The sequence below is a fragment of the Trematomus bernacchii genome, unplaced genomic scaffold, assembly GCF_902827165.1.
Source record: "Trematomus bernacchii unplaced genomic scaffold, fTreBer1.1, whole genome shotgun sequence".
NCBI lineage: Eukaryota > Metazoa > Chordata > Actinopteri > Perciformes > Nototheniidae > Trematomus > Trematomus bernacchii.
This window is the reverse complement of record NW_022987899.1, coordinates 1,304,504-1,330,796: the sequence shown is the minus strand read 5'-3', so window position 1 is coordinate 1,330,796 and position 26,293 is coordinate 1,304,504. Positions and strand designations below refer to the sequence as shown.

Sequence of the window (26,293 nt, the reverse complement as noted above, 5' to 3'; positions counted from 1 at the left end):
TTCACCAACAACAATGAAAGGCTAAGTAAACACCAACATTCCTCCGGAGTGTGTCCCCTGTTTTAACTTCCTAAATGAACTCTTCCTGGTAGTCTTTGAACACGGGGACTGCTGAGTTATGAGTCCTGAGAGCGGTGCCAAAAGGAGCCGGTTCTCCTCCAGCAAACTGCAGCCAGCTGCTCTTTACACGCAGAGAAAGGACTCCAACTTTCCATTGCGTGAAACTTCAAGAAGAAGAATGTGTCTCTTCTTCTCTCAACATGTGCTGCTGTTACTGACTGTGGCCGGCTCCCAAAACGCAGAAGAACAAACTGTGAACCCGAGGAAGAGTTAGAGAGCTGCATGAACAGCAGCTGTACTGTAAAGCTCCTTCCTTTCCTGTAGTGTGTGTTATATAGGTTTTGGTGCATGTAAATGGTCTGCAAAGGCTACAATCAGAGCAGACTGGACTCTGGTTTCAGACAGAGGGTGGGAATAAGATAACATCTGCTATATTCACAGTCCTCCCTGTCTGCCAAACAACCTCATTCTGCATTAGGTAAGATGTAAAATACAAAGGCAAATCATCAAATTGAAGAAAAACACAACATTTCTCCTAAAAAAACAAGCCTGTTAAGTCAATAAATAATGAAAATAAAGCCTATTACAGACAGAATTGTGTTAAACGTTGCTGAAAATAACAGGAAATCTCATCAGTGACAGGAAATAGTCTGCTCTAAATTCACACAAAATCACAAAATGTACACACACTTCCTGTACTTATTCCATTCACTAATTGTGTTGTATGTATTGGGTATTGTTATGCATTGAATAAAATATGTAATATCCCTTCAAATGTGTGACTGAGGCAGGGGTCGTCTGTTTGCCCAATGATAGAAAAGAGGTTTGGATGCAACAACGCTCAGTCTATGAACACCAACAGTAAGCACTCGGCTGCATCTTCCTCCATCAGATGTGTATGACGTCAGTGAAAGCCTCACATCTCAGCTCCTGTGAACACTAAGTGAGCAGCTTTGTAATAATAGCTCCACAGAAGACAACGCTGCCTTGACACAAAAATAGTTCCTGAAAAAAATAGACCCATCAATGCCACCACTAGCTCTCAAGTCTCACATTTTTCTGAGCATCGTATCATGATGCCAAACGGTCAATACAAGACCTGTGTTTGTGTAGATGGAGGTCAAGCATGGTCAATACCTCACCAAGAGGTCTAAATCTGATATGGAGAAATCAATACAGAGTGATGGAAATCCTTGGCTTATAACCACCTCTTGACACCTGCCAGTAAAACTCTTTGTGACACGTATACATATTTTTTTATTTCATAAAAAAACCACACATAGCACACTGCCCTGTCTTACAATACACATCTCCGCCATTAAGAAGTGTTGATACAATAAAAAGAAGGCCGTCAGCATTTCACATGGTGGAGTTTTATGTCATTCAACCTTCAATTTCTCTCCGTGACTCGATTACAATATGGTCTGCCAGTCATCACATTTAGGAGAAAAGTTTAAGGGGCTCTATTCTGCTTATTTTCAGGTGTATATCAGTATGTAGTTTCTCTCCTGTGACATGTCTCCATGCTTTAATGTTCAAAAAGCTCTTTATTTGTCTCATACTGCCTGTGCTGCAGCACCTCTTTTCACCCTCTGTCTGAAACCAGAGCCCAGTGTGCTCTGATTGGTTAGCTGGCTGGCTCTGTTGTGATTGGTCCACAGCTTAGAGATGTCCCGCCCCTTAGACTATCACGTACAATGTGCTAGAGCGCTAGCCAATAGAAGCGTGGGCATTAAATAGTGATGTCACTATAACAAAATGGAGTGCAATAGAGAGGCGAAGTCCCTCCCTTTCCGGGGGAGCTCCATGGGACCTTATTTCGGAAAAAGTATGTATTGAAGTCAATGGCGAGAGAAAGATTATCTTTCGATCCCGTTTGAATTGTGCCACGAATTACACATATGATGTTTGTCAATTTAAAAGATAATTTTGCAAGTCAAAAAAATAAAAATGTGTTGTAAAACTGTGAAGTAACACTTTTTTTTGTGTGAAACCGCTCAATGAACTACATCTCCCGTCTCGCACCACACACCAAGACGGCCGTCACGTTGGCACATTTCACTTCTTTCTTTCAGAATGAGGCGAAAAGTATTAAAAGAGGTGAAAATCACTCCAAGTCTGGGCATGTTGAGAGCTGTACATACACACAAGGGGAGTTAGTCGGTTCGTAAGAGGCAGCATGCGGGACCGGGATTCTGGGATTTGTAGTCTTTCTAGTTGCATATTTTTTTTTTAAGTGTGTGGGGATTTTAGCCCCATTTACAACACCCCGAAAAGCAGAATAGGGCCTCTTTAATTTAAGTTATTAGGCAGCAAACAGAGTTATTCTAACAGAAGAAAGCACTGAGCTAAAAGCTTAAGACACAAAGAGGGAGATTTTGTAAACCATGGAGTGAAAGTCAGTTACATTGATTTGAGAAGTTGCACACACACGTAACATTTACAGTAGTGTTATTTAGTGTGTCTGCTTTGACAAGACAGATGTAACTTTTGGGCCAATATGATCAAACACTCGCACAATCACCTCAAAAGGAATTCTTCAATTAATAAACATATTTAATTAGTTATATAACCATTTGTGTTCAAGCATATATTGGTTATGGCACAACTTCCACCATCATTTTCCACACATGTGACATATATTTAGCGAGAGTTGAGTCTTTAACATGTTCTCATGCTCTCATATTGATGTCGGTGACAAGTGGCACTTAAAAAAAAGTTGAGAAGCACATTTAAAGCCCTTTATCAGAGCATGTTAAACATCAACAAAGGCTGAAGTTAGTCTGATGCAGTGTCTTCAAAGATAAAAGGTAGAGAAGATTATTGCGTATGGGAGAAAAAGAGATTTTGAACTGGAGGCGGAAAAAATCTCTCAGTCCGACATTCTGCAGAATTCAAGAGGACACAATGCTAATTTTCCGTTTCATATTATTTCATTTTAGTATTTCCTTTCCTAGCATCCTCTCTCTGACAAAGTCTTTCTGCAGTCTAAACACTGGCCTGAGCGGCTTCCTGCTGCTGCGAGAGCCTCCTCTGGTTGTGGGCGTTGTAAATGTCCATGAACATGTCTTTGCAGGATATCTGTGCCTTCAGCTTGGAGCAGATGAGGAAGGAGCCGGCCATCTTGCGGTGGAGGGAGTAGGACTCCTCTGGCGGGGGGGTGAGGCGGTGGCGCAGCATGACGGGGACCAGGTTCTGGATGCGCTGCGTGGTGCTCTGGTTCCCAAAGTCAAACGGCTCCACGGACGCAAAGGCTTCCCCGAGGATCATCACCGCCTCCACGTGGGCCTCCTCGAAGGCCTGGAGGAGAGCATACAAAGAGAATACAATTATTCTTTTGTGAACCGTTTTTGTGTTCCTGTTGGGAAAATACTGAATGTACTCTTCCAATATCAGTACACATGATTACATGTTACTTGTTAGACGCTTTTATCCAAAGCGACTTACATACTCAATACTGTGGGCAATCCCCACAGGAGCAATTTGGGGTGAAGTGTCTTGCCCAGGGACACAACGACATGCTGACTGCAGTGGGGTTTGAACCTGTAACCATCTGATCCCCACACCAAGGCTCTATCCACTGCGCCACACGCCTCCCTAATTCGGTGCAGCAGACGTCCGCTGGCGCATCATAAACACGTCGGATAGTGAAAGTGCAGTCGGATTCTCAAAGCACCGCAGTCTCTTTTGAATTCTCCTATCCACTATCCCTTAACCCCGTGACGTTTCACACAGAGGTCAAGGAATAGGCGATAGGGATAGGCGATAGGGATAGACGATAGACCATAGGGATAGACCATAGGGATAGACCATAGGGATAGACCATAGGGATAGACCATAGGGATAGACCATAGGGATAGACCATAGGGATAGACCATAGGGATAGACGACGATAGGGATAGACGACGATAGGGATAGACGACGATAGGGATAGACGATAGGGATAGACGATAGGGATAGACGATAGGAGCAGATCTTTTGACTATTCGACTGCAACCCAGCACTCACTCAAAATATAATTCATGACATTTACCAAATAAAGACAGGTTTGAAATCACAACCTTTAGCAACAATACAGAAAGAAAGATGATCAGGCATGACAGGAAAAACCAAGTCAAGTGAGGTTGGAAGAGACATAGATAAAAGGAGATGACAAGAGGAGCATAACCCATATCAAAAATAAATGAGCACAGCAGCAGAGACTGAAATACTTTACCTTGGCCTCGAAGCCTGTCAGGAATTTCAGTTCAATCGATTTTGAGAGAACAGTGGCTCGATCGCCCACTGACGCTGCGTGCACCACCTTAAAACACACACACACACACACACAGAATGATATTATAGACGTGATAACCATGTTTATTTAAAGAGCTCCTTATTAATGCACCGGTTTGTTGATCTTAAGTAGCTGCAAGTTGGAATGTGTGCAAAACTATATGATTGTTTTTCTGCAAGTTTAGTTTAGTGCTTCATTATTCACAGAAATCCTGTTGCATAAATCATGTTGTGTGGGTGTCTTATAATTTAACATTCATCATACCTCTATGTAGTCGTCTACAAAGGATTCTGGGTAGTCTCTGCACGCACCAAAGTCCAACAGAACAACCTGCAGGACAGATGAGAGGGTTATTCATCTGCTGCATGAGGATTTATAAATCTGGCATCACATTTTTTATTATTTTCCCAGTGTATTACCTTGTTGGTGTCAGCGTTGTAGAAGAAGTTGGCCCAGTTTGGATCGGTCTGCATGAACCTGAACTCAAACACCTCCCTGAGACACAGCTGCAGGATGTTGTAACAGATCTGGAGACAGGAGGAGAGGAGAGTGTTACATGTGGGTATTATCAGTATCATACTCATGCTATAGGGAGAAGACATTTGTCAAAAAATAGGCCGATTTATCGTCTATGATTCTTAGAAATTACATAAATTTTAAAGAATTGTATCAAAAGTTCATGAAACTAATGGCGCTTTTCCACTGGAGCACGTATTTCTTTTGCTTTTCCACTAGGGGTAGTTCTGGCTCAGGGCTACTTTTTCACCTTTTTTCTGGCCCTCCAAAATCGAGGTTCTTTCCGGGCCAACACCCGGGCTGAATATGCTAAACTAGTGACGTAAACACTCTCGACTGCTCAATGGTCAGAGAGAATCGCTGGCAAGGGGGCTACAACTACAACAAGATGAACATATTTGACCGTGATTTAATTGTAATACACGTTTCAAAATGATGCCGAAGTAACAACATACTGATACCGGTTAGTAAAAACCATGAATTAATGCTTTGACAAGTCTGCAGACAGACGGCAGGGGAAAAACCTTTTAAATGTGTGTTTTCTGAATGGAGATCGGATCGACCAGGCTAAGCTAACGTTGTATATGCTCCGTCCACACTCACAACAACGGCCTACAGACATAAATAAAGCAGCGACTGTATTCGCCATGACACAGGCAGTCTGTGGTTTGTACTTGTTTAACTTTTGTCTAGTTTCTGAACAGATATGAGGAGCTGTGAGCTCTGAGTGCTAACAGCTAACGGCTGATGTTTTGGTTTTGTGGTTCGCATTGAAGATGACGTCACGGCATTTTTTTACGCAGCGTCGCTCCGCCCGCCGAACAGCCGATCGCCCCGCCTACACTGCGTTACTATAGTTACTACCCCAGGTACTAAACTGTAATGGAAACGCAGCTTAAAGTGAGCCTGGCCTACCAAGGCCTAACCATACCGTACTAAGCCGTGCTAGGTCCTGCAGTGGAAAAGCGCCACATGAAAACTCATCATGTTAATAAGTTGTTCTATACTATATGTTATGCATTGATTATAATACAAAATATCCATAAAATATCTCACTCAATCAGATTTTTCAATAATAGGAAAAAGGGGGACAATGAACAGATAATTATGATCAGCCTGTAATAATTGTTCTATGAAAACACATAAAGCCAACGTTAAAAGTTAGAGAATATCTAAGTAAGTTAGCTAAATGTTTTATAATATGGCAAAAAAAGTAACTTTCACACATTTCCTGATGAATACTTTTCTTACTTTCACCAACAAGGGGAGGGTCAGTTATGAATTAGATTTAAATTCAACAAAAGCCCACGGTGGAGAAACAGATAAACCATCTTTCATATGGTTTTAGCTCTAATCTGTTCCCCGGATTTAAGGTTATTTTAAGGGTTTTATGGAATAGTATCAAGCTTAATTCATAAGGTTGACATTCAAATGTGATAACTGCACAGCTTCTACCTGTTTTTGCATTGCTATTAAATCTGGTTACACACGGTATGTCTGCACAGTTACAGATTATGGTACAATAATAATATAAGTATTTTGACTGTGTGGTCTAAGATTCCTGTGCTTGGTGTGTAGGATTGTTTTAGACAGGTGTGATCCAAACATGTCAGATAAATCCAAAACACTGTAAAAGTCATTGGGTATAGAACTCACAACATGTTTTAATCTCATCATATTTTCTACTCCAAACAACATTTCCACTGCAGTAAAAAGCTGTCTCTCGCTCGCTCGCTGCACACAAAGGGAAGTCTACACCTTTATTACCGAGGCGGTGGAGCAGCAATCTGACAGCACCATAAATCACATTTTTACAACCACAATAACAATATTTCCCCCTTGCATTTCAGTTTCCATTATGGTAATGGCCATCTAAGTCATTCAAAAGCCTCAATAGAAGCTTCGAACGTACAAATAAATACACGTAGGGACCTAAAATGTTATGTCGGTTTAAAGGAATTCAGCTTTTATTACTTAAAGGTCACCTATCATGCTATTTTTAGGCAATAGCATCGGTCTCAGATATATAAAAATATATAAAAAACATGTCTATGAAGTGTTTTGCTCAAAATACCAAACGGATCACCCATTCTAGCCATGCCTCATATCCCTCTGTTTCACTTCCTGTTTCAAAAGTGCTGATTTGGGGTATAAAGCTTTTTGATTGATAACAAATAAAAAAGTAGGGGGCTTAGCTCATGCGGGACCCGGCAGCTACTGTCTAAACTAAATACTGCCGTGATGAAACGCCATATCATGGATTATCAAGGATTGTCTCTGAAACAGTATGGAGCTCAAAGGCTTTCTCTCTTGCCGGTTATACCACAAGGTGAGTTCCTTTTTATTTCCTGCTTCTTCACACACATGCTCTCCAGTACAGGTTAGCTCTGAGTGTTAGCGATGCTAATGTAAACATGCACCGACCATATTACGTCCAAAACAGTCGGGCATTGTTTCTGATAGCAACGTTTCTGATAGTGCCGTGGGTCCACATTTCAGATATTACGTCATATCGGACGCAAATCTGGATCAGCTCCGTTGTAGCCCCGTTTTTAGAGATTTGGGTACGGAGGAAAAGAGAGAGGGTTTTATTTTCTGACGCTGCGTGAGTTCCCCGACACACCGGGGACACATATTTATGTATGAAAGACATCAAAACGTGCATTTTGCATGATAGGTCCCCTTTAAAGTTAGTTGAGCTTTCCTGGGTTTCTGATGTGATATATTAGTGAAGACCACCTAATACAATAACAACTAGGGCTGCACAGGGGCTCCAATTATTAACTTCAATTACTCCACTTTAATGCAATATGGATAATATTAACTAAATGTTTTTAAAGTGCAATATTAAAATGGCAGGAAGAGCAATTTGTGTTAAAGTGTTGTGAAGCTGCAGAGATGTCCAAGCGTAGTAATTGTATATTAAAGACAAAAAAAAAAACATATATATATATATCATACAGATCCTCAACTCAAATACACAGTATGATCTTTTTAATATATCTTGAAATGATAGTGAGAATGATCAGTTCCTCCAATATCAGTCAGATCCAATTTAGTTATTTTTCCCTAAATCCTGCATCCCTAATAACGATATTTGATTATGCTGCGTTAACAACATTCTGCTGTAGTCATTTCAACAAAAAAAATCTTAACTCAAATGCCCAGAGACCTAATTAAATGATCCTGCAACTGGATGACTAACGGGAGGCTTCCTCTGTATAAACGTTGCTTTCTGTCCTCCCGCTTCTACTCATTGTGTTTGTTTTTCGGATGTATAAACTGTCTAATTGTTGAAGTAGTAGAATAAATAAAATAAAAATTCAAAGTGCGACTACATGCCAAGAATCGCTAGTTTTTCTTTAATTTTTTCAGTCTGTGTGACAAACTCTGAGTTGAATAAGAGCTCTCAATAACTTCATGTTTTTACGGGTATTTTTTTTGTATACCTGTATTACACTAGCCTGTGTCAACAAAAGGGGTCAAATACTGTTTGTGTTAACCAAAAAGCAAATGGCTGCTACTGTAAACTTCAGGTCTGCTCACTTACGTTAAAGGTCCCCTATTATACTGTTTTACATCAATACATTATAGGTCTCAGATATATCCAGAACCTGTCTCTGATTGGCTGAAACACCAAACAGATCATTGCAGCATTACCCATAATCCCCTCTGTTTCAGCCCTGTTTCAAAAGTGCTGATTCTCTGTCTGTTACTTTAGATGAAAATAAGGAGCCCCTCCCCACGCCCCTCTGAGAGATATTTGGTTAAAAAGAACACAATGGTGCTCTAGGAGGAGATTCAGGTGATAAGGTGTGGGGGGGGGGGGGGGGTTACCTTGGTTGCTGATTGGCTAATGGTTACACAAGCCTAAACATCGTTATGACATCATAAAGTGGCCAAAATCTGATCAGCTCATTTTCAGCTCAGGACAAAAAGAGAGAGAATCTTTGTTCCTGAAACTTTCAGAATCTCTTTACACAGAGGAAGAGACATGAAAAAGTGGATTTTGCATCAAAGGTTACCCTTAAAGAGGAAGTAAAAATGGCTTGATGTTTTGTCATCCGTTATGAAACTCATTTGTCTTATAAACAAGGTTATACTTTTTGTTTAATTTTAACTTTGTAAATAATATTTGTACTGGACATGCCGTTTTTGTTGTTGTATTCCTACCTGGTTCCTGGTGTCCTGGTCCAGGTCCACGCAGCGGTCCAGAGGGACTCCCTGGACCAGCTGCATGGCGAGCACCCTGCGGCCCGACAGCTCCTCCACCAGCTCGGGGACCTGGAACAGATCGTTCCCCTCCAGCATCGACCTGTGAGGGGACAGAGGGGCCGGAAAACTAACATTAGGGACAAATCATTCATGACGAGCAGTTTGTGCTAGGGCTGTGCAATTAATCCTCGATTTTGGCTTGCAATGACTACGTCATCGAAATAAAACTATTATTTTGCTGCATTCCCTTTTGCAATGATGCTCTCAATTTGTCTTCCGTTATACATCCTGCACGCACGTGCACTTTCACCCCTCTCTTAAAGCCAGCTCTCAAAGACACAAAGATATAACAGATGCCATCACATTCTACATAGCTAAAGACATGTGCCCAGTTAGCACGGTTAGCAACCAGGGGTTTAAGCAACTGGTTAACACTATGGACAACTGGTTAACACTATGGACAACTGGTTAACACTATGGACAACTGGTTAACACTATGGACAACTAGTATGGACAACTGGTTAACACTATGGACAACTGGTTAACACTGTGGACAACTGGTTAACACTATGGACAACTAGTATGGACAACTGGTTAACACTATGGACAACTGGTTAACACTATGGACAACTGGTTAACACTATGGACAACTGGTTAACACTATGGACAACTAGTATGGACAACTGGTTAACACTGTGGACAACTGGTTAACACTGTGGACAACTGGTTAACACTGTGGACAACTGGTTAACACTGGTTAACACTATGGACAACTGGTTAACACTGTGGACAACTGGTTAACACTATGGACAACTGGTTAACACTGTGGACAACTGGTTAACACTGTGGACAACTGGTTAACACTGTGGACAACTGGTTAACACTGTGGACAACTGGTTAACACTATGGACAACTGGTTAACACTATGGACAACTGGTTAACACTGTGGACAACTGGTTAACACTGTGGACAACTGGTTAACACTGTGGACAACTGGTTAACACTGTGGACAACTGGTTAACACTGTGGACAACTGGTTAACACTGTGGACAACTGGTTAACACTATGGACAACTGGTTAACACTATGGACAACTGGTCACTGTGGACAACTGGTTAACACTGTGGACAACTGGTTAACAACTGGTTAACACTGTGGACAACTGGTTAACACTATGGACAACTGGTTAACACTATGGACAACTGGTCACTGTGGACAACTGGTTAACACTGTGGACAACTGGTTAACAACTGGTTAACACTGTGGACAACTGGTTAACACTATGGACAACTGGTTAACACTGTGGACAACTGGTTAACACTATGGACAACGGGTTAACACTGTGGACAACGGGTTAACACTGTGGACAACGGGTTAACACTGTGGACAACGGGTTAACACTATGGACAACTGGTTAACACTGTGGACAACTGGTTAACACTGTGGACAACTGGTTAACACTATGGACAACTGGTTCTGGTTAACACTATGGACAACTGGTTAACACTGTGGACAACTGGTTAACACTGTGGACAACGGGTTAACACTGTGGACAACTGGTTAACACTGTGGACAACTGGTTAACACTGTGGACAACTGGTTAACACTGTGGACAACTGGTTAACACTACGGACAACTGGTTAACACTACGGACAACTGGTTAACACTACGGACAACTGGACAACTGGTTAACACTACGGACAACTGGACAACTGGTTAACACTATGGACAACTGGTTAACACTATGGACAACTGGTTAACACTGTGGACAACTAGTATGGACAACTGGTTAACACTATGGACAACTGGTTAACACTGTGGACAACTGGTTAACACTGTGGACAACTGGTTAACACTATGGACAACTGGTTAACACTATGGACAACTGGTTAACACTATGGACAACTAGTATGGACAACTGGTTAACACTATGGACAACTGGTTAACACTGTGGACAACTGGTTAACACTGTGGACAACTGGTTAACACTATGGACAACTGGTTAACACTGTGGACAACTAGTATGGACAACTGGTTAACACTATGGACAACTGGTTAACACTGTGGACAACTGGTTAACACTGTGGACAACTGGTTAACACTGTGAACAACTGGTTAACACTGGACAAGTGGTTAACACTGTGGACAACTGGTTAACACTGTGGACAACTGGTTTAACATGCAGACCATATGCAATTTTAATGGACAACTGATTAACACTATGGACAACTGGTTAACACTATGGACAACAACTGGTTAACACTGTGGACAACTGGTTAACACTATGGACAACTGGTTAACACTGTGGACAACTGGTTAACACTATGGACAACTGGTTAACACTGTGGACAACTGGTTAACACTATGGACAACAACTGGTTAACACTATGGACAACTGGTTAACACTATGGACAACAACTGGTTAACACTATGGACAACTGGTTAACACTGTGGACAACTGGTTAACACTGTGGACAACTGGTTAACACTGTGGACAACTGGTTAACACTGTGGACAACTGGTTAACACTGTGGACAACTGGTTAACACTGTGGACAACTGGTTAACACTGTGGACAACTGGTTAACACTGTGGACAACTGGTTAACACTGTGGACAACTGGTTAACACTATGGACAACTGGTTAACACTATGGAGGACAAGTGTTACGCGATGCCATCTCGGAATCATTCAATCAACTGTTAAAAAGATACTGTTCAAATTATTATAATTTTTTTAATGGATGTTTTCAAAGTCAATGAATAATCGTATTTGATAATCGTGATATCCATATTGACCAAAATAATCGTGATTATGATTTTTTTGCCATAATCGAGCAGCCTTAGTTTGTGCATTGGCAGAATACACAGACAATGTGTTAAAACAGTAAGAACAGATGCACATTAAGATAGTAACAATGAATAATAATAATATAATAATGTTGTTCGAGTAAGAATAAACTACAGGAGCAAGTATGTCTATGCTCCTGTAGTGTAAACATATATTCCTGTTACTAACTACAGTATTTTTGACTTTTTTTTAGAACGTTTTAATGATCCAGAATTTGTATACTGTTTATATTTGATATAATATTTTCTATATATTATTTTTACTTTAGTTTCTCTTTGAAACCTGTTTCCAATTGCTTCCCTCACACTGCAGATGTCTTTATGTAAACCGTTATTCATTTTAATCGCCGCAAATAATAGTGTGAAGAATCCCATTGAGTGCACGATGTAAAGTTGATTTACATTCATGAAAAACAACTTTAATTTAACGGCAGCTCAGACCATTAACTTCTTGATTGATACAGTCGTGACGCTGAGAAGACGTTTCATTTAACCTTACTCTGCTGGTAATAGCATACTTAATCAGAATCAGATTTATAGCCAACTAGGTTAACATGGAGCAATATTTACATGGAGTATAGATGAAAATAAAATGATGTACAGTATTGGCATGACAAGTGGAAAGCTGTGGTGATATGAGAGGTAGCTTTGTGTGCAGTGTGCAAAATTCGGAGGGTTGTGCAGGACTGACAGTTTTAAAATGAACATGGTTGATTTAACACACATACCATATGCAATTTTAAACACAGTGCATTACACAGTATATGCAGAATTGTATCAGGAGTGAACCTCTTATTTTACAGTTACCATCAAGCTATCTTTACAGCCATCTTGGTGTGTTTCCTATTACGTGCGGTCTTAATGTTGTGTTCAGTGTGGGAGGTTGTACGGTTCAATGCTCCTCGTAAACCCACCTGAACTTCTTGAGACACTCTGCTTCCCTCTTGTAGTCGCACTCCCATGCCAGCTCCCTCTGAAGAACCTCTAAGCTGTTGTCTGCAAACAGACCTGTGGAAAAAATAAAGAGTGCAAAACTCAGCGGGGAAAACTAAATAAAACATCCGTCATCTTTAAAACACAACAAAGAGGTTTCTGCAAAATGCACAGACAGACAGGTGATAGAGAGACAGGTGAGAGAGAGAGACAGGTGAGAGAGAGACAGACAGGTGATAGAGAGACAGACAGGTGAGAGAGACAGACAGGTGATAGAGAGACAGGTGAGAGAGAGAGAGACAGGTGAGAGAGAGACAGACAGGTGATAGAGAGACAGACAGGTGAGAGAGAGAGAGACAGGTGAGAGACAGACAGGTGAGAGAGAGACAGGTGAGAGAGAGAGACAGGTGAGAGAGAGAGAGAGAGAGAGAGAGAGAGAGACAGGTGAGAGAGAGAGAGACAGGTGAGAGACAGACAGGTGAGAGAGAGAGACAGGTGAGAGAGAGAGAGAGGTGAGAGAGAGAGAGACAGGTGAGAGAGAGAGAGACAGGTGAGAGACGGACAGGTGAGAGAGAGACAGGTGAGAGACAGACAGGTGAGGGACAGACAGGTGAGAGAGAGACAGGTGATAGATAGACAGGTGTGAGAGAGAGAGACAGGTGAGAGAGAGAGAGAGAGAGAGAGAGAGAGAGACAGGTGAGAGAGAGACAGGTGAGAGAGGGAGAGAGAGAGACAGGTGAGAGAGACAGGTGAGAGACAGACAGGTGAGAGAGAGACAGGTGAGAGACAGACAGGTGAGAGACAGACAGGCGAGGGACAGAGAGAGACAGGTGAGAGAGAGACAGGTGAGAGAGAGACAGGTGAGAGACAGACAGGTGAGAGACAGACAGGTGAGAGACAGACAGGTGAGAGAGAGACAGGTAAGAGACAGACAGGTGAGAGACAGACAGGTGAGAGAGAGACAGGTAAGAGACAGACAGGTGAGAGAGAGACAGGTGAGAGACAGATAGGTGAGAGAGAGAGACAGGTGAGAGAGAGAGGTTTCTGCAAAACAGCAAAGCATGGAAACATTTCTAATGTTTTCTACTGTTAACCCTTTGGTGAGGGTGCGTGCATAACATTAGCTTCATACAAAAACAGAGCAGTGGTGAGAAATAGTTGAATGTGTTTTGACTGAAGTAAGCAGGATTGGACATCAGTAACAACCTAGTGTTGACATGCATCTATAGCACCCCCCCATGGTCTAAACCAGGGGTGTCAAACTCAAATACACGGTACTAGTCGAGGGCCGGACTGGTTCAATGTTTATTGCAAAACTTATTGAAATGAACTTATTGCACATATTAAACCTGGAACTAACAAAGCTTAAATTATTGCCTATAAAAACAACATTAAACATTAAATAATCAGTTGCATTCATTTCTTATGGCTCTATCTGCAGCTTTTCCAGAGTCACTTCTTATGATTACATTTCTCCACAGGCCAACACCAGCTTCAAAAAAACAATTTCCCTCAAAGAACAAACCAAACATGTCCTGTTGTCGTGAGAGAAAAAGTGCAGAAGGAAACATCCATGTAAACTCAGTGTGCTGCTCTGTGATGCTAGTTCAAGCCAGATACTTGGCATCTCATCTTGGGTGCAAGGTCATCAATGTTTGGGGTCAGGCTCTGAGCGGAGAAAACTCTCAGGATGGAGTGAAGGTGTGCGTGCAATATACCGGCGGGCCAGATCTAATAGTAATTAAAAATTATCCTGCGGGCCGAAATTAAATCCACTAAGGGCCTGATTTGGCCCCCGGGCCTTGAGTTTGACACCTGTGCTCTAAACTGTAATAGTGAAAATGCTGTAGTCAGACTTGAACATTAGCTAATTGTTCCAGATAAAAACACAAACCTTTCCTAATTGAATTACCCCTCAAACGGACAGCCTGGCAAAATGTGCTTCAGCTAAAGTCAAGTTATGTTTCATAAAGAGCTAGCAGCAAAAAACCGATAAGGCAATAATCATGTTGCTGTGTTGAACAAACTGAAGGGAGAAGTTATATTACTTAGACAGCTGAAGCACTGGGGGACATTTTTATCATATCTCTGTTATGATTATCAAATCAAGCTACGATACATCGAGTATATTCGATATACAGCCCAACCCTAGTAGTGCATACACTTGGGTGAATCTCTTGCATTAACTTATAAACAGTTTTCATTCATTCATACATTTTATGCGCCTATTGTGCATCTGTGTATTCTTCTGCCCTCTTGATGGCGATTCTCAAGGATGTGAAACCCACGCTAGACAGCTAAAGTTGTGACTATGCAGATTTTACTAAATGCACGCCCCTTTCCTTTAAATCTTTTAAAGAAGAACAAAAAGTCTTCTCTTGAGGACCTCTGACATTTGTTGGAGTATTCCTGTCTCTTCTCTCGCTGTCTTTCACTTAGTGAGGAGGACAAGGTGTGAACCCGGGAGAGAACACACACATTGTACAAAGCCAAAAGCTGGTTATAACCAAAAAGGAAAAAGAAATGACTCTGCAGTTTGATCGATAAGGAAAATAATAGCTGGTAGTAAGAATAGTTTTGTCATAAAAAAGGAGAATTGCGACCGCAGGAGGAATCTGTGAGAGGACAATGAAAATCGGGAAAGTTATCACCAAACACTAAAACACAAATATTGAAGTGTTTGTTACCTCCAGGCAGGAGGACGCTCATTTTCAGCACCGACATCAGGTTGTTGATGTCGCTGTGGATACTCTCTGCCACTCCAGGGTACTGCGAGGAAGTAAGAACAGAAAACAACATCAATGCAGAGAGGGTTTGCTAAAGGTGGTGAAGGAGACATAAATAGAGTGTGTTTGTTTACCTGGATCTTCATGGCGATTTCTCTTCCATCTTTTAACACCCCATGATGCACCTGGCCGATGGAGGCTGCTGCAAACGGTTTGTCTTCGAAGGACGACAGCTTGTCTCTCCAGCCGGGACCCAGTTCTTCCTCCAGGACTTTCTACACAATCAGACAAAAAAGTTATTTTAATTGTTCATGTTGAGAGAGAGACAGGTGAGAGAGAGACAGGTGAGAGAGAGAGAGACAGGCAGGTGGTAGAGACAGGTGAGAGAGAGAGAGAGAGAGAGAGACAGGTGAGAGACAGACAGGTGAGAGAGAGACAGGTGAGAGAGAGACAGGTGAGTTCAGTAGGATTAAGGTGCGTTTCTTGTAGTAGTACAATCTGCGCTTTTTTTTCTTTCATTTTACTCAAAATCTTACTTCGCTTGGTCGGATTAAGAACCCCGTTTACATTAAGTTAAATGATTTTAAGGTTATTAGCCATGGTCTCCTATGGGTGAAGCATAGATTAGAACTCTCCCTGCACAGTAACCAGCACTCAGAATACTACACATCCCTATAATGTAAGGCGGGGCCTCTCATATGACGCACACCTGCACACTTGCTAGCCTGTTCCGAGGCTAGGAGGTATTCTTGCCTCGCTTCTTAAGGAACTCACTCGGAGGTACATGTGCTACCAAGCAAGCCTTTCCTCGACATTGAGAAACACCCAGGGACATGAGGGTCAGTTAATGCTTACATTCATCTGCCAGACAGGCATGAAGTCTGCGCTCTGCCGGACCCTCTCAAAGATCTTCTGCAGCTGGGGGTTGATGAAGGAGTTGTCTGAAGAAAGAATTAGGAGAAACCGTCAGAAAAAAAAAAACGTCTTTCTGTGACTGTGATGAACAACATTTGACAGTGATGCCGTTTACCTTGAATGCTGAACATCTGTCCGATCTTCAGTGCAGCTCCACGGACTTTACACAGTGTGTTCACTATTCTCTCAGCGTTGGCCTCGGACAAAAGAGGAGAGTCCAGCAGGGCGCCTAGAAAACAGAAAGCACACACAGCATTATTTACAGTGAGCTCTTTAGAAGTACAATCTCTCTTAGCAAGTGTCTTAAAACTGTTGCATGTAAGTAATTAAGCCTCAGCTCTTACTCAGGGTTCCTGCAGGTTTCACCAACTCAAATTTAAGACCACTTTGAATGGAATTTAAGACCTATTTCACGGCAAGAAAGAATGAAGGAAAATTGCTATGAAAGAAGAAGAAATACGTCCCATAATTACTTTCAAAGTAAATGTATTCCAATCCACATAAGAACGATGACTGAACATGACAGCCTAACAGCGTGTTAAAAAAGAACTGCCTAACCGTGAAAGTGTGTATGTGTATATGTGTGTATATGTGTGTGTAGTGTGTGTGTGTGTGTGTGTGTGTGTGTGTGTGTGTGTGTGTGTGTGTGTGTGTGACAAGAGCTATCTTCTGAGCTCTGCTGCCTTGGCTACAATCTTTCATCGTTGCTGTTGTAGGATTGGTGTTTAGCTACAGTATTTAGCGTCCAAAGCACCTCCGCTTTTAGGGTTGACGTAGACCCAAACGTAGCCCAGAGGCAGTGGTCGCGTTAACCGAATATTTTCCGTCTATTTTTAACAATGACGGAAAAATTTGAAAGCAGTCTGTCACTTTGACAGATTAGAACAAACTCGGAACAGCGCAAAAGTTTCCCCGCAGCGAGGCTCCGGTGTTGTGCCGTGTTATGCATGCCCTCCAAAAAGGAAATGATACCGTTTCCAAACCGTACAAATCATTGAAATGTCTGGGAGTTTTTGCTTTACGCTGTGCGCACTCCCGCGAGGTACATGCATATCTCGGCGGGCATTCATAACACCGGCGCAACGGTTCATGAGCGTGCTCTCGCTAGCTGAAGCTTGGTTGCTTGGTTGCTAGGTTACTAGCTGGGTGTTCTCCGATAAGGGGCCAGGGGGGTTTGCTAAGTTAGTGATTACAGGTTCCATGTTGATTTATTTCAATACAAATTGTTAGGGGGAACTGAAAGGCTATTACCGTACTGGTTACTTTGCAGCCCGGACATTTCCCCCAAAACACATTTAGACGCGATCGCAACACAGAAGTGCCTTTCATAAAATCATATTTAAGACCTTTCTAATTTTTTTTATCATATTTAAGACTTTTTAAAGCCTTAAATTCTGATTATCAAATGTAAGACTTTTTAAGACCCCGCGGGAACCCTGTTACTAAGCAATTGTTAACAGAAGCAGCTAAAAAACAAGGTCAGTGGTACATCATTAAACACATGTATTAAGCTTGTGTTGAGCTCTTGTTAACAGCTTTGATTTAATGCCTGTCTAGTGGCTGACAGGTGCTGACTAATGAGAAACTTCTCCGGGCCGAGCAGCTGTCTGAGGGATCTGGAGAAAAAGCTCTTTGACAGGATGGCAGGAGAGGACAGTAAAGGAGAGTATCTTTACCTCCTTTTTGTTTTCCTCCAAATGACTGTTTTGCCACTTCAGCAATGGCGCCTATCCCGAGTCCTACTGCCAGTCCTGCAGCGGGGAGACAGAGACACAAGTGATTTGGGATAAATCCCACTTAATGCTTGAGGGATGCACTGATTTGAAACAGCTGCTGCACATATTCTATGCGTGATACCAAAAGTATTTTTATGAAAAGCAGTTCAAAACAAAAACCTTATCGCTGTTACTGTTTAAAGCAAAAGCATTCTCTGTTCTGTGTTAGAGAGAGAGACTAGGAGTTGTGAATACGATATTTTTTTAAATAACATCATAGGAAATATGGGGTCAAATCAGTATTATGATAAATGAATGATTTGCAAATGTATTTCACGACGTATAAATACATTACTCATTCCACAAAACACATTATTTAGTGCAAACAAAAAAAGGTATCATTGTATCTACTTGAAAAAAGAAACAGTCCACACATGTACAGAACATTTTAAAATATAAATTCAAGTCTGGATTCATCAAAAAACTATTTGAATGTTACATTTAGGGACAAACTGTTGAATTACCTGTAGCCAAACATTCATTATGACACTGACCCTTTAACAAAACTTAACTTGTGCTTCTTACAGAGAAACATTGAACAATACTTTTACCAGCAGCTGTGAAAACCCCACAGAGCTGTGACTTCACGTTACCTTATGAAATGATTGTAATGTCAGCGTTGGTGGAATCTAGGGCTGTCCCGAATACAATTTTTCGGGCTCCGGATATTCGGTAGTAATCAGCAGCGAATATTCGAATATTCGGCCCGCGCGGGGGGGGCGGGGGGGGCATAGTAATCAGCAGCGAACCGCTTCAGCACGTGTATTTCGGTGTATTCACGGCATTCATTGTGTTATTCTACAGTATTGTTGTTTTATAGTTATTTGTTAATGTAACCCAATTTGTGTTCTTTGAAAAGGATATCGCATTGTGTTTGTTACTTTCGTTGCAGTTGTATATGTCTTAAGTGTAATTTGGCTTGGCTTCCTATTTATGGACATGCTTTTATTTTGAAGGAGAGTTAGCGCAGTTGACAGGAAGTTGTTGTTGCTATGGAAACAACGTGACAGAGATTAACGGATACAAGTAATATCTACATATAAAGACGGAGAAAGTAAACGATAACGTTTATGGTTAAGTGTTAGCACCCCCCCGAAGAGGCACAAGCTCTTACGTTGATATTGGAGATTTCAAAAAATTCAATTTGAAAAGAAAACGGGAAAAAAACGAAAAAACAAACAAACGAATATTCGAATAACGAAATTGAAACCCGAATAGTACTCCAACGAACGAATATTCGGATATTCGGGTACAGCCCTAGTGGAATCATGATAAAACATTGTTGTGTCGATTTGTCCGCATATGACTAACGTGGGCAGTCTGAAGATATGTCAAGAAGTGTAATTAAGAGTGTAATTACTGCTCTCTGTGCTCCGTATTTCCAGCAGAGAGAAGGTATTTGTCTTTGGAACATAACAGCTTACGGCTTATGAACGATATGTCTTTTGAAGTACAATATTCACAACAATAGAAACATATAATGTGTATTGTTCTTACCCCCAAAATTAGCCAGCCTGCTGATTCTTGTGGCAGGAACCTTCCTCTCTCTGGCACGGTCACTCAGCTGAGGAAACACACAACAGATAATACAAAAAAATGAATAAATGTATTAGAAATAACTTCTAAAACTGCTCTTGTGTATTGCTGATTCATTCTTGACTTGAAGTTATAGGTAACAAAGGGCAAAACTCTTCAGACAGTAACCTTCAAGTACACCACCAAGGCCAACATACTATATATAACACACACATTACATAACTTGAGTACACTCAAAATATAGAAGCTGTCATTGGCTCATTTCCAGCAGGTAGATGTATGACTAGATAGCGACTATACATTAACCACTGTATGTAAAAAAGACAAATACATCACCAAACAAGAGAGAAATCCCCCATTATCTGGCCTTGTTAAAAATGTGTCTATACTGTAGGTCTACAGATAGATAGAGAGATAGATAGAGAGATAGAGAGCTAGATGGATAGATGGATAGATGGATAGATGGATAGATGATAAATAAAAGAACATCGTACCTTGAGAATCAATGTATTCTAATAGCGGGTACATTTGACCCGTTGGCGGTTTTAGGTATACAGCGACCCCTGTAGTGCATTCACTACATAATCTGCAATAACTCATATTGTTTTGTTTTTTTTATTAATCAAAGTTGCAGACAGTCCTTGAACCGACCTTCTGTCTGACGGGTTTGACCAGCGCCTGCTTTGCCTCCCTGGCTTTCTTGATGTCCTCTGGGCTGAGTCGGGCCACCACCGTGTCGTGTAAAGACCGGGTCTGGTAGAAGTACCGGTGGAGGCTGGGCTTCGTGTGGAGGAAGCGAGTGCTCTGCCCCGGCCAGCCTGCCCCTCCAGGGACTCCTCCTGGAGAAGGGGGAACTCCTAAAGTAGAAACAGAAAGAGGGCAATGCTTGGGTTAAAAACATGACAAGAACATGAAAGGACCAGTGGCGACTGGTCATTAGGGGCAGGTGGGGCACAGCCCCACCTAGTGTCAGCAGAAAGTATTACAAATAATGATTACAAAAAATGCAAAAAATAAATAAAAAATATTTTAAGATCATGTTTAATCATCTGATTCATCTGTACATTGCTGTTTTAGTCTGTGTTCTTCTAATTAGTGTCTACAGTCACAGTGTGCCTATTGAGCTGTTTAGAGCCATGTGGGGCAAAACCTGATCATGCCCCTCCCTCTCACTGTCTAAGTGAATGGTGACTGTAAAAACTACACTGCGCATGCTCTGAGTATTTTCCTATTTAATGTGTGTGGCAAAAAAAGTATGACCATCGGGGCACTGAGCTGCCATCCCCACCATACGTCATCTCACATCATTCAGAGCTGATTGGCTGTAAGTAAGTGTGCCGCAAAAAGTGTGGTGTGTGAAGAAGAGACGAGAGAGCTGCAGTGACGCGTCCTAAAACCCGGAAGTAAGCTGCGCATGGCTTCCCTCGACAAAAAAGCAATGAGATTTCTCCATAGGATTTTAGAAAATAGCTCGAAATAAGATCTGTGGGAAACGTACCTTTTAGATAAATGCACGTTTTGTTCAGCCGGATAACATCCACATGTCTACCCTACTTTTATAATTTTTGAATCATAAATCTATCGATTAGATTTATGATAGACTTTTGAAAATACAAGAACATAAGGAGGACTTTTACAAAAAAGTAATAGACATTTTTGTCCAGAAGGATAGACAAATGGACTTCATCTTCAAGTCAAGGTAAGACCGCAATTTGATTGAAAATGGGATCTTACTGAGAGAGAACAATTCAATATTCATTTTTTGAACTGTCTGTTTAAAATTAATCGAAGCATCAGACAAAAAAAGCTTTTGAAAATAATATTATATTTTGGTTTAGGTCAAAATATAATATTTGTAAACCTGAAGAGTCAGTGCCAGTGCCTCACCAGCCATGAACCTCACTGCACGTCACTGCACGTCACTGCAGAAGCTTATATATAGACATCTAAGTTTTTTGTGCCCCACCACTTTTATACATATAAAAACGCCACTGGAAAGGACTATATCGTACCTCTTTTAACATTTAGTTATATTTGCATGTGTGTCTGGTCTGTCTTTGGCTACATAACAAAAAGGTGAGACTTTTTGTATACCATCTTAAGAAGCTATACAACTGAACTGTTTTCAAGCACTTGATTATCCATAAACAAAAATTAGGAATACTTTTAGATTGTCTTCTTTTCCAAGGCCTCAAAAAGCTCTGATGGCATGTTTTCGAATAAAGTGGTCAACCTATTTTGTTCTGCATTCATTGATGCATACTTCCCAACAACGTTGTAACAATCCTTTTAATAAATGCAACACTGGAACAAAATACTCTCGTTTGTGCAGCATTTTTTTTATGTAATTCACCTCCTGCAAGGTAACATGCTGTCATACACAACTTTTACAATCAAACACACATTTTCAGTTTTTTCTCGATTAGACGGATAGATGGATGGATAGATGGATAGATGGATAGATGGATAGATGGTAGACAGATAGACAGATAGACAGATAGACAGATAGACAGATAGACAGATAGACAGATAGATAGATAGATAGATAGATAGACAGACAGATAGATAGACAGACAGATAGATAGATAGATAGATAGATAGATAGATAGACAGACAGATAGATAGACAGACAGATAGATAGATAGATAGATAGACAGATAGATAGATAGATAGATAGATAGATAGATAGATAGATGGGAGGCTGTGGCTCAGTAGATAGTGTGCTGGACTTCGAATCAGGGGTAGCAAGTTCGAGTCCCACTGCAGTCAGCATGTCATTGTGTCCCTGGGCAAGACACTTCACCCCAAATTGCTCCTGTGGGGATTGTCCACAGTACTGAATGTATACAAGTCGCTTTGGATAAAAGCGTCTAACAAATGACATGTAATGTAATAGATAGATAGATATACAAATGTTTGTATGCACTATACAAATGTAATCTATTATTATTGTAGGAGCCAAAATGCTGTGGTAGCCTGTGTTTATAGTTATATTATCTTCATTATTTGTTAAAACCACACACACTTGTAATGGGTTGTTTCCGGTAATTGTCACATGGGTGTGGTTAATGGTATTTAGGGCACCTGGTGTATGTGGAGGTTTGGTAGCATGACAATGGGGGTGAGCTTAGCTCTGATATATTTAGTTGACCGTATGATTCTGTTTGTTAATTGTTTTGATTTACAATATTAAATATCCTTAAAACGTCGAGTTCAGTACAGACTTATTATGTATATGCGTCACATCAATGAGCGAAGTTTAGCCTCAGAGCGGCTGTATTCAATGGGAATATAGCCGCCACAATTATTATTATTATTGTTATTATTGTTATTGTTAGTACCTGTTGGCATCTCTGCTGCAGCTCCAGCTTCTGATTGGCTTTGCTCCGCAGCGTCAGGGGGAAACTCGGACCCCATGGACCATTTGGCTGTTTCATCGGGATCCACAGTCTCCCAACCCTCAGCGTCCGGAAACACGTCCTCAGTTATTGGCTTTGGCTACAGAAAAAGTAGAGTTATTAAAGTCAGTTAGCAAAATAATTACTATAAAGTAAACATTCATCTGTTTGCAACTTACTAATTATTTATCTAATATATCATATTCCAATTACATTACATATTACTTGTTAGACGCTTTTATCCAAAGCGACTTACATACTCAATACTGTGGACAATCCCCACCGGAGCAATTTGGGGTGAAGTGTCTCAGGGACACAACGACATGCTGACTGCAGTGGGGTTTGAACCTGTGACCCCCTGATCCCAACACCAAGGCTCTATCCACTGCGCCACACGCCTCCATACAATTACTTGTATATAGACTCTCCTTGCACTATTTTAACTATTCTGTCTGTTTTATTGTGTTGCACTGTTGGAGGAGCCTGTGATCTAAGATTTTCATTGACATATCTACACTGTAGCTCTGTTCAAATGACAATAAAAGCCTTGCATCTTGAATAATGTACATAAGGATCAGACTAAAACTGGTTATTTTTCTGTGAGATTTTTAAACATTTAAAAAACAGGTCATTTTTGTAATTCCCATCACAAGTTCCCAGAACCCAAAGTGATGCATTCAGGGTCTTTGCAGGAATCCTTACCGCACTGCCGCCCATAAAGGTGCCCACCAGTCCTTCCACCACATCCTGAGCAGCCTTGACCCCCGCTCCCATGGAGGAGGTGCAGGCCATCAACCGCAGCTGTTCCCCCTGAGTGGCGACCAGCGCAGACCCCACTTTACCGGCCCCACGCAGCACCTGCAGCACTTCGGATAGCATCACTACAGACAGAGAGGTGGAGAGAGAGGAGGGAGTCAAGTTATGTACGCTAAGATGGTTAGACAGACATTAAAGTGCATGCTCTATATCCATATGTTATTCAATATGCACCTTAGATAACATTTTATTGTATGTTTTATTATTTTCAGCTCATAGCAGTGTGAAGCACCTTGAGATTACATTGTTTTTAAAGTGTGCTATATAAATGAAATGTATTATTATTATTATTATTATTATTATTATAGCAGGGTTTTTATTTCTACAATAAGCAGTATTTATACCACTGTACAGTATTCCATTTTACTTTCTGGTCTTGTTTATCTTATTCTATTTACCTGTATATAGACTTCTGCATCTACTTGATCGCTTGCAACGTTCTCTGCATTATTTAGCTTTTTGGTTTTTTATTTGACATGTCTATCTTTCACTTCTCCTGCATCCCTTGCAACATAATCATGCACTATTTTATTTCTACTGTTACTATGTGTTGTATATCTTATATATATATATATATATTTACGCTGCATTGTTGGAGGAGCCTGGGACTTAAGATGTGCATTGCCATAGCTAAACTGTAGCTTCTGTGCATATGACAATACATCTTGGATCTTCGTTGAGAATACAGCACACAAAGTACCAGACACGCCCCCCCAAGTTGCAAAAGAAACGCAGCAAATGTGCAATATTTAACTAGAACAAGCACATTTGTCCATGTATGCATTTCAAAACATGACAGACCGATGTAGATATTTAGGTCCGACATTTGTAATTGTCTTCACCTTGCCAGATTTGTTTAACCTTGGGTGTATGAAGACATGCCTCACCAACACGTGTCGCACTTAAGTAACGTTGCAACAGTGACCTGCAGTCTTATAAATACAATTTAACAACGCATTTGCAGAATTAAAGACAGTAGTAACATGCTATTGGCTACGTTTAATTAGCGTGTTAGCTAGCTGCTGTTACATAGTGTCAACAATATTGTGTTACGTCAGATGAATGAAGCATTACAAAGTCCAAACAATTCGCAACACAGGGTTTATTATTCCACATTAAAACACTTTATTTAATCAAACATTCTCCTGTTGACAATTTAAACAACTCACTTTTCCTGCAGGTACTTTATCCAGGTTCAGCTCGGTGACTGCACAACTGCTCTGTTTTGCAACGACTATCCACCCGGAAGTTCAAATTTGACTGACATGACCGTTAACCAACCACAGTGCTAGTTTCAGTAAGAAGGCGGAGCTCAGATGTAAAGAAAGGAGGGGCATAATCATTTGACCAATAGGAGACCAGAGTATTCATGATTGACATCTACATCAGCAATATCGGGCCAATCAGAGCGAACATAAGGCGGGATTTAAATGGAACATCTTCTAATGAGTAAAGGGTGTCACCGATGACTCCACGTGCTCAAGGAGGCACTGCTACCATACTGTACAGATTGTTTTTTTTATTATTGACAAAAGGACAATATATAAAATAAGTAATTTGAACAATAACATACACACAAACCAGATATGTGGTACCAATACCTATGAAAAACATAACATTTTGAAGGTTACTTAATAAAAACCATATAAACACACATATTTGTACATTCTGTTTATACACCACTATAACATGTTTCAAAGACATAGGACAAGGACAATGCTCAGTCACGCACATTACAATATAACAGGACAATGACATGAGGGGTGGGGGGTGTAAGGGGGTTACAGTGTCAAATCAATGTTACGCATGCACATGCCGTTGTATTAAAATACGTATGATTTGGCTTTCTCCAGTTCTAACTTAACTTTCTCCATTTTTTTACATCGTGATGATTAAATGTCTTCCATATACATTTTCTTTTAACACTGAGTAAGTATCTTTAAATATGTATCTTGTTATGAGTTAATAGATACCATAACCTTGACTGAACTCCTTTCTCGCTATCTATCATATTGTATGTTGTCTTTAGGCACATGGGACTACTGTTTTTTTTCCTCCAAAAATAGGATTGAATGTTTAAAAAACAAAGTAGTCCCATAGATAGAATTGATAGAATTGATAGAATTGGGAGGGATGAAACCCTCTTTAATGGTCACACATGCAGAGCACACAGCACACACAGTGAAATGTGTTCTCTGCTTGTAACCCATCCTAGTACCAGGAGTCTAGTACTAGGAGCAGTGGGCAGCTATTGTACAGCGCCCGGGGAGCAATGGGAGTG

At 40.9% G+C, this 26,293-nt stretch overlaps 1 protein-coding gene across 1 annotated transcript; it reads right to left on the bottom strand.

The window, feature by feature from the left end:
* Window positions 1–2,601: 2,601 nt before the first annotated feature.
* coq8b (coenzyme Q8B) lies at window positions 2,602–25,267 on the bottom strand. The gene is made up of 16 exons (XM_034114596.1): window positions 25,182–25,267; window positions 23,899–24,077; window positions 23,140–23,296; window positions 20,450–20,655; window positions 19,760–19,826; window positions 18,164–18,238; window positions 16,603–16,716; window positions 16,428–16,513; window positions 15,707–15,847; window positions 15,534–15,615; window positions 12,828–12,921; window positions 9,026–9,167; window positions 4,756–4,863; window positions 4,601–4,666; window positions 4,277–4,363; window positions 2,602–3,360 (listed from the first exon to the last, which is right to left on the bottom strand). Coding segments are annotated over exons 1-16 (1,917 nt in total). The 5' UTR covers window positions 25,183–25,267; the 3' UTR covers window positions 2,602–3,048.
* Between the last annotated feature and the right edge of the window lie 1,026 nt (window positions 25,268–26,293).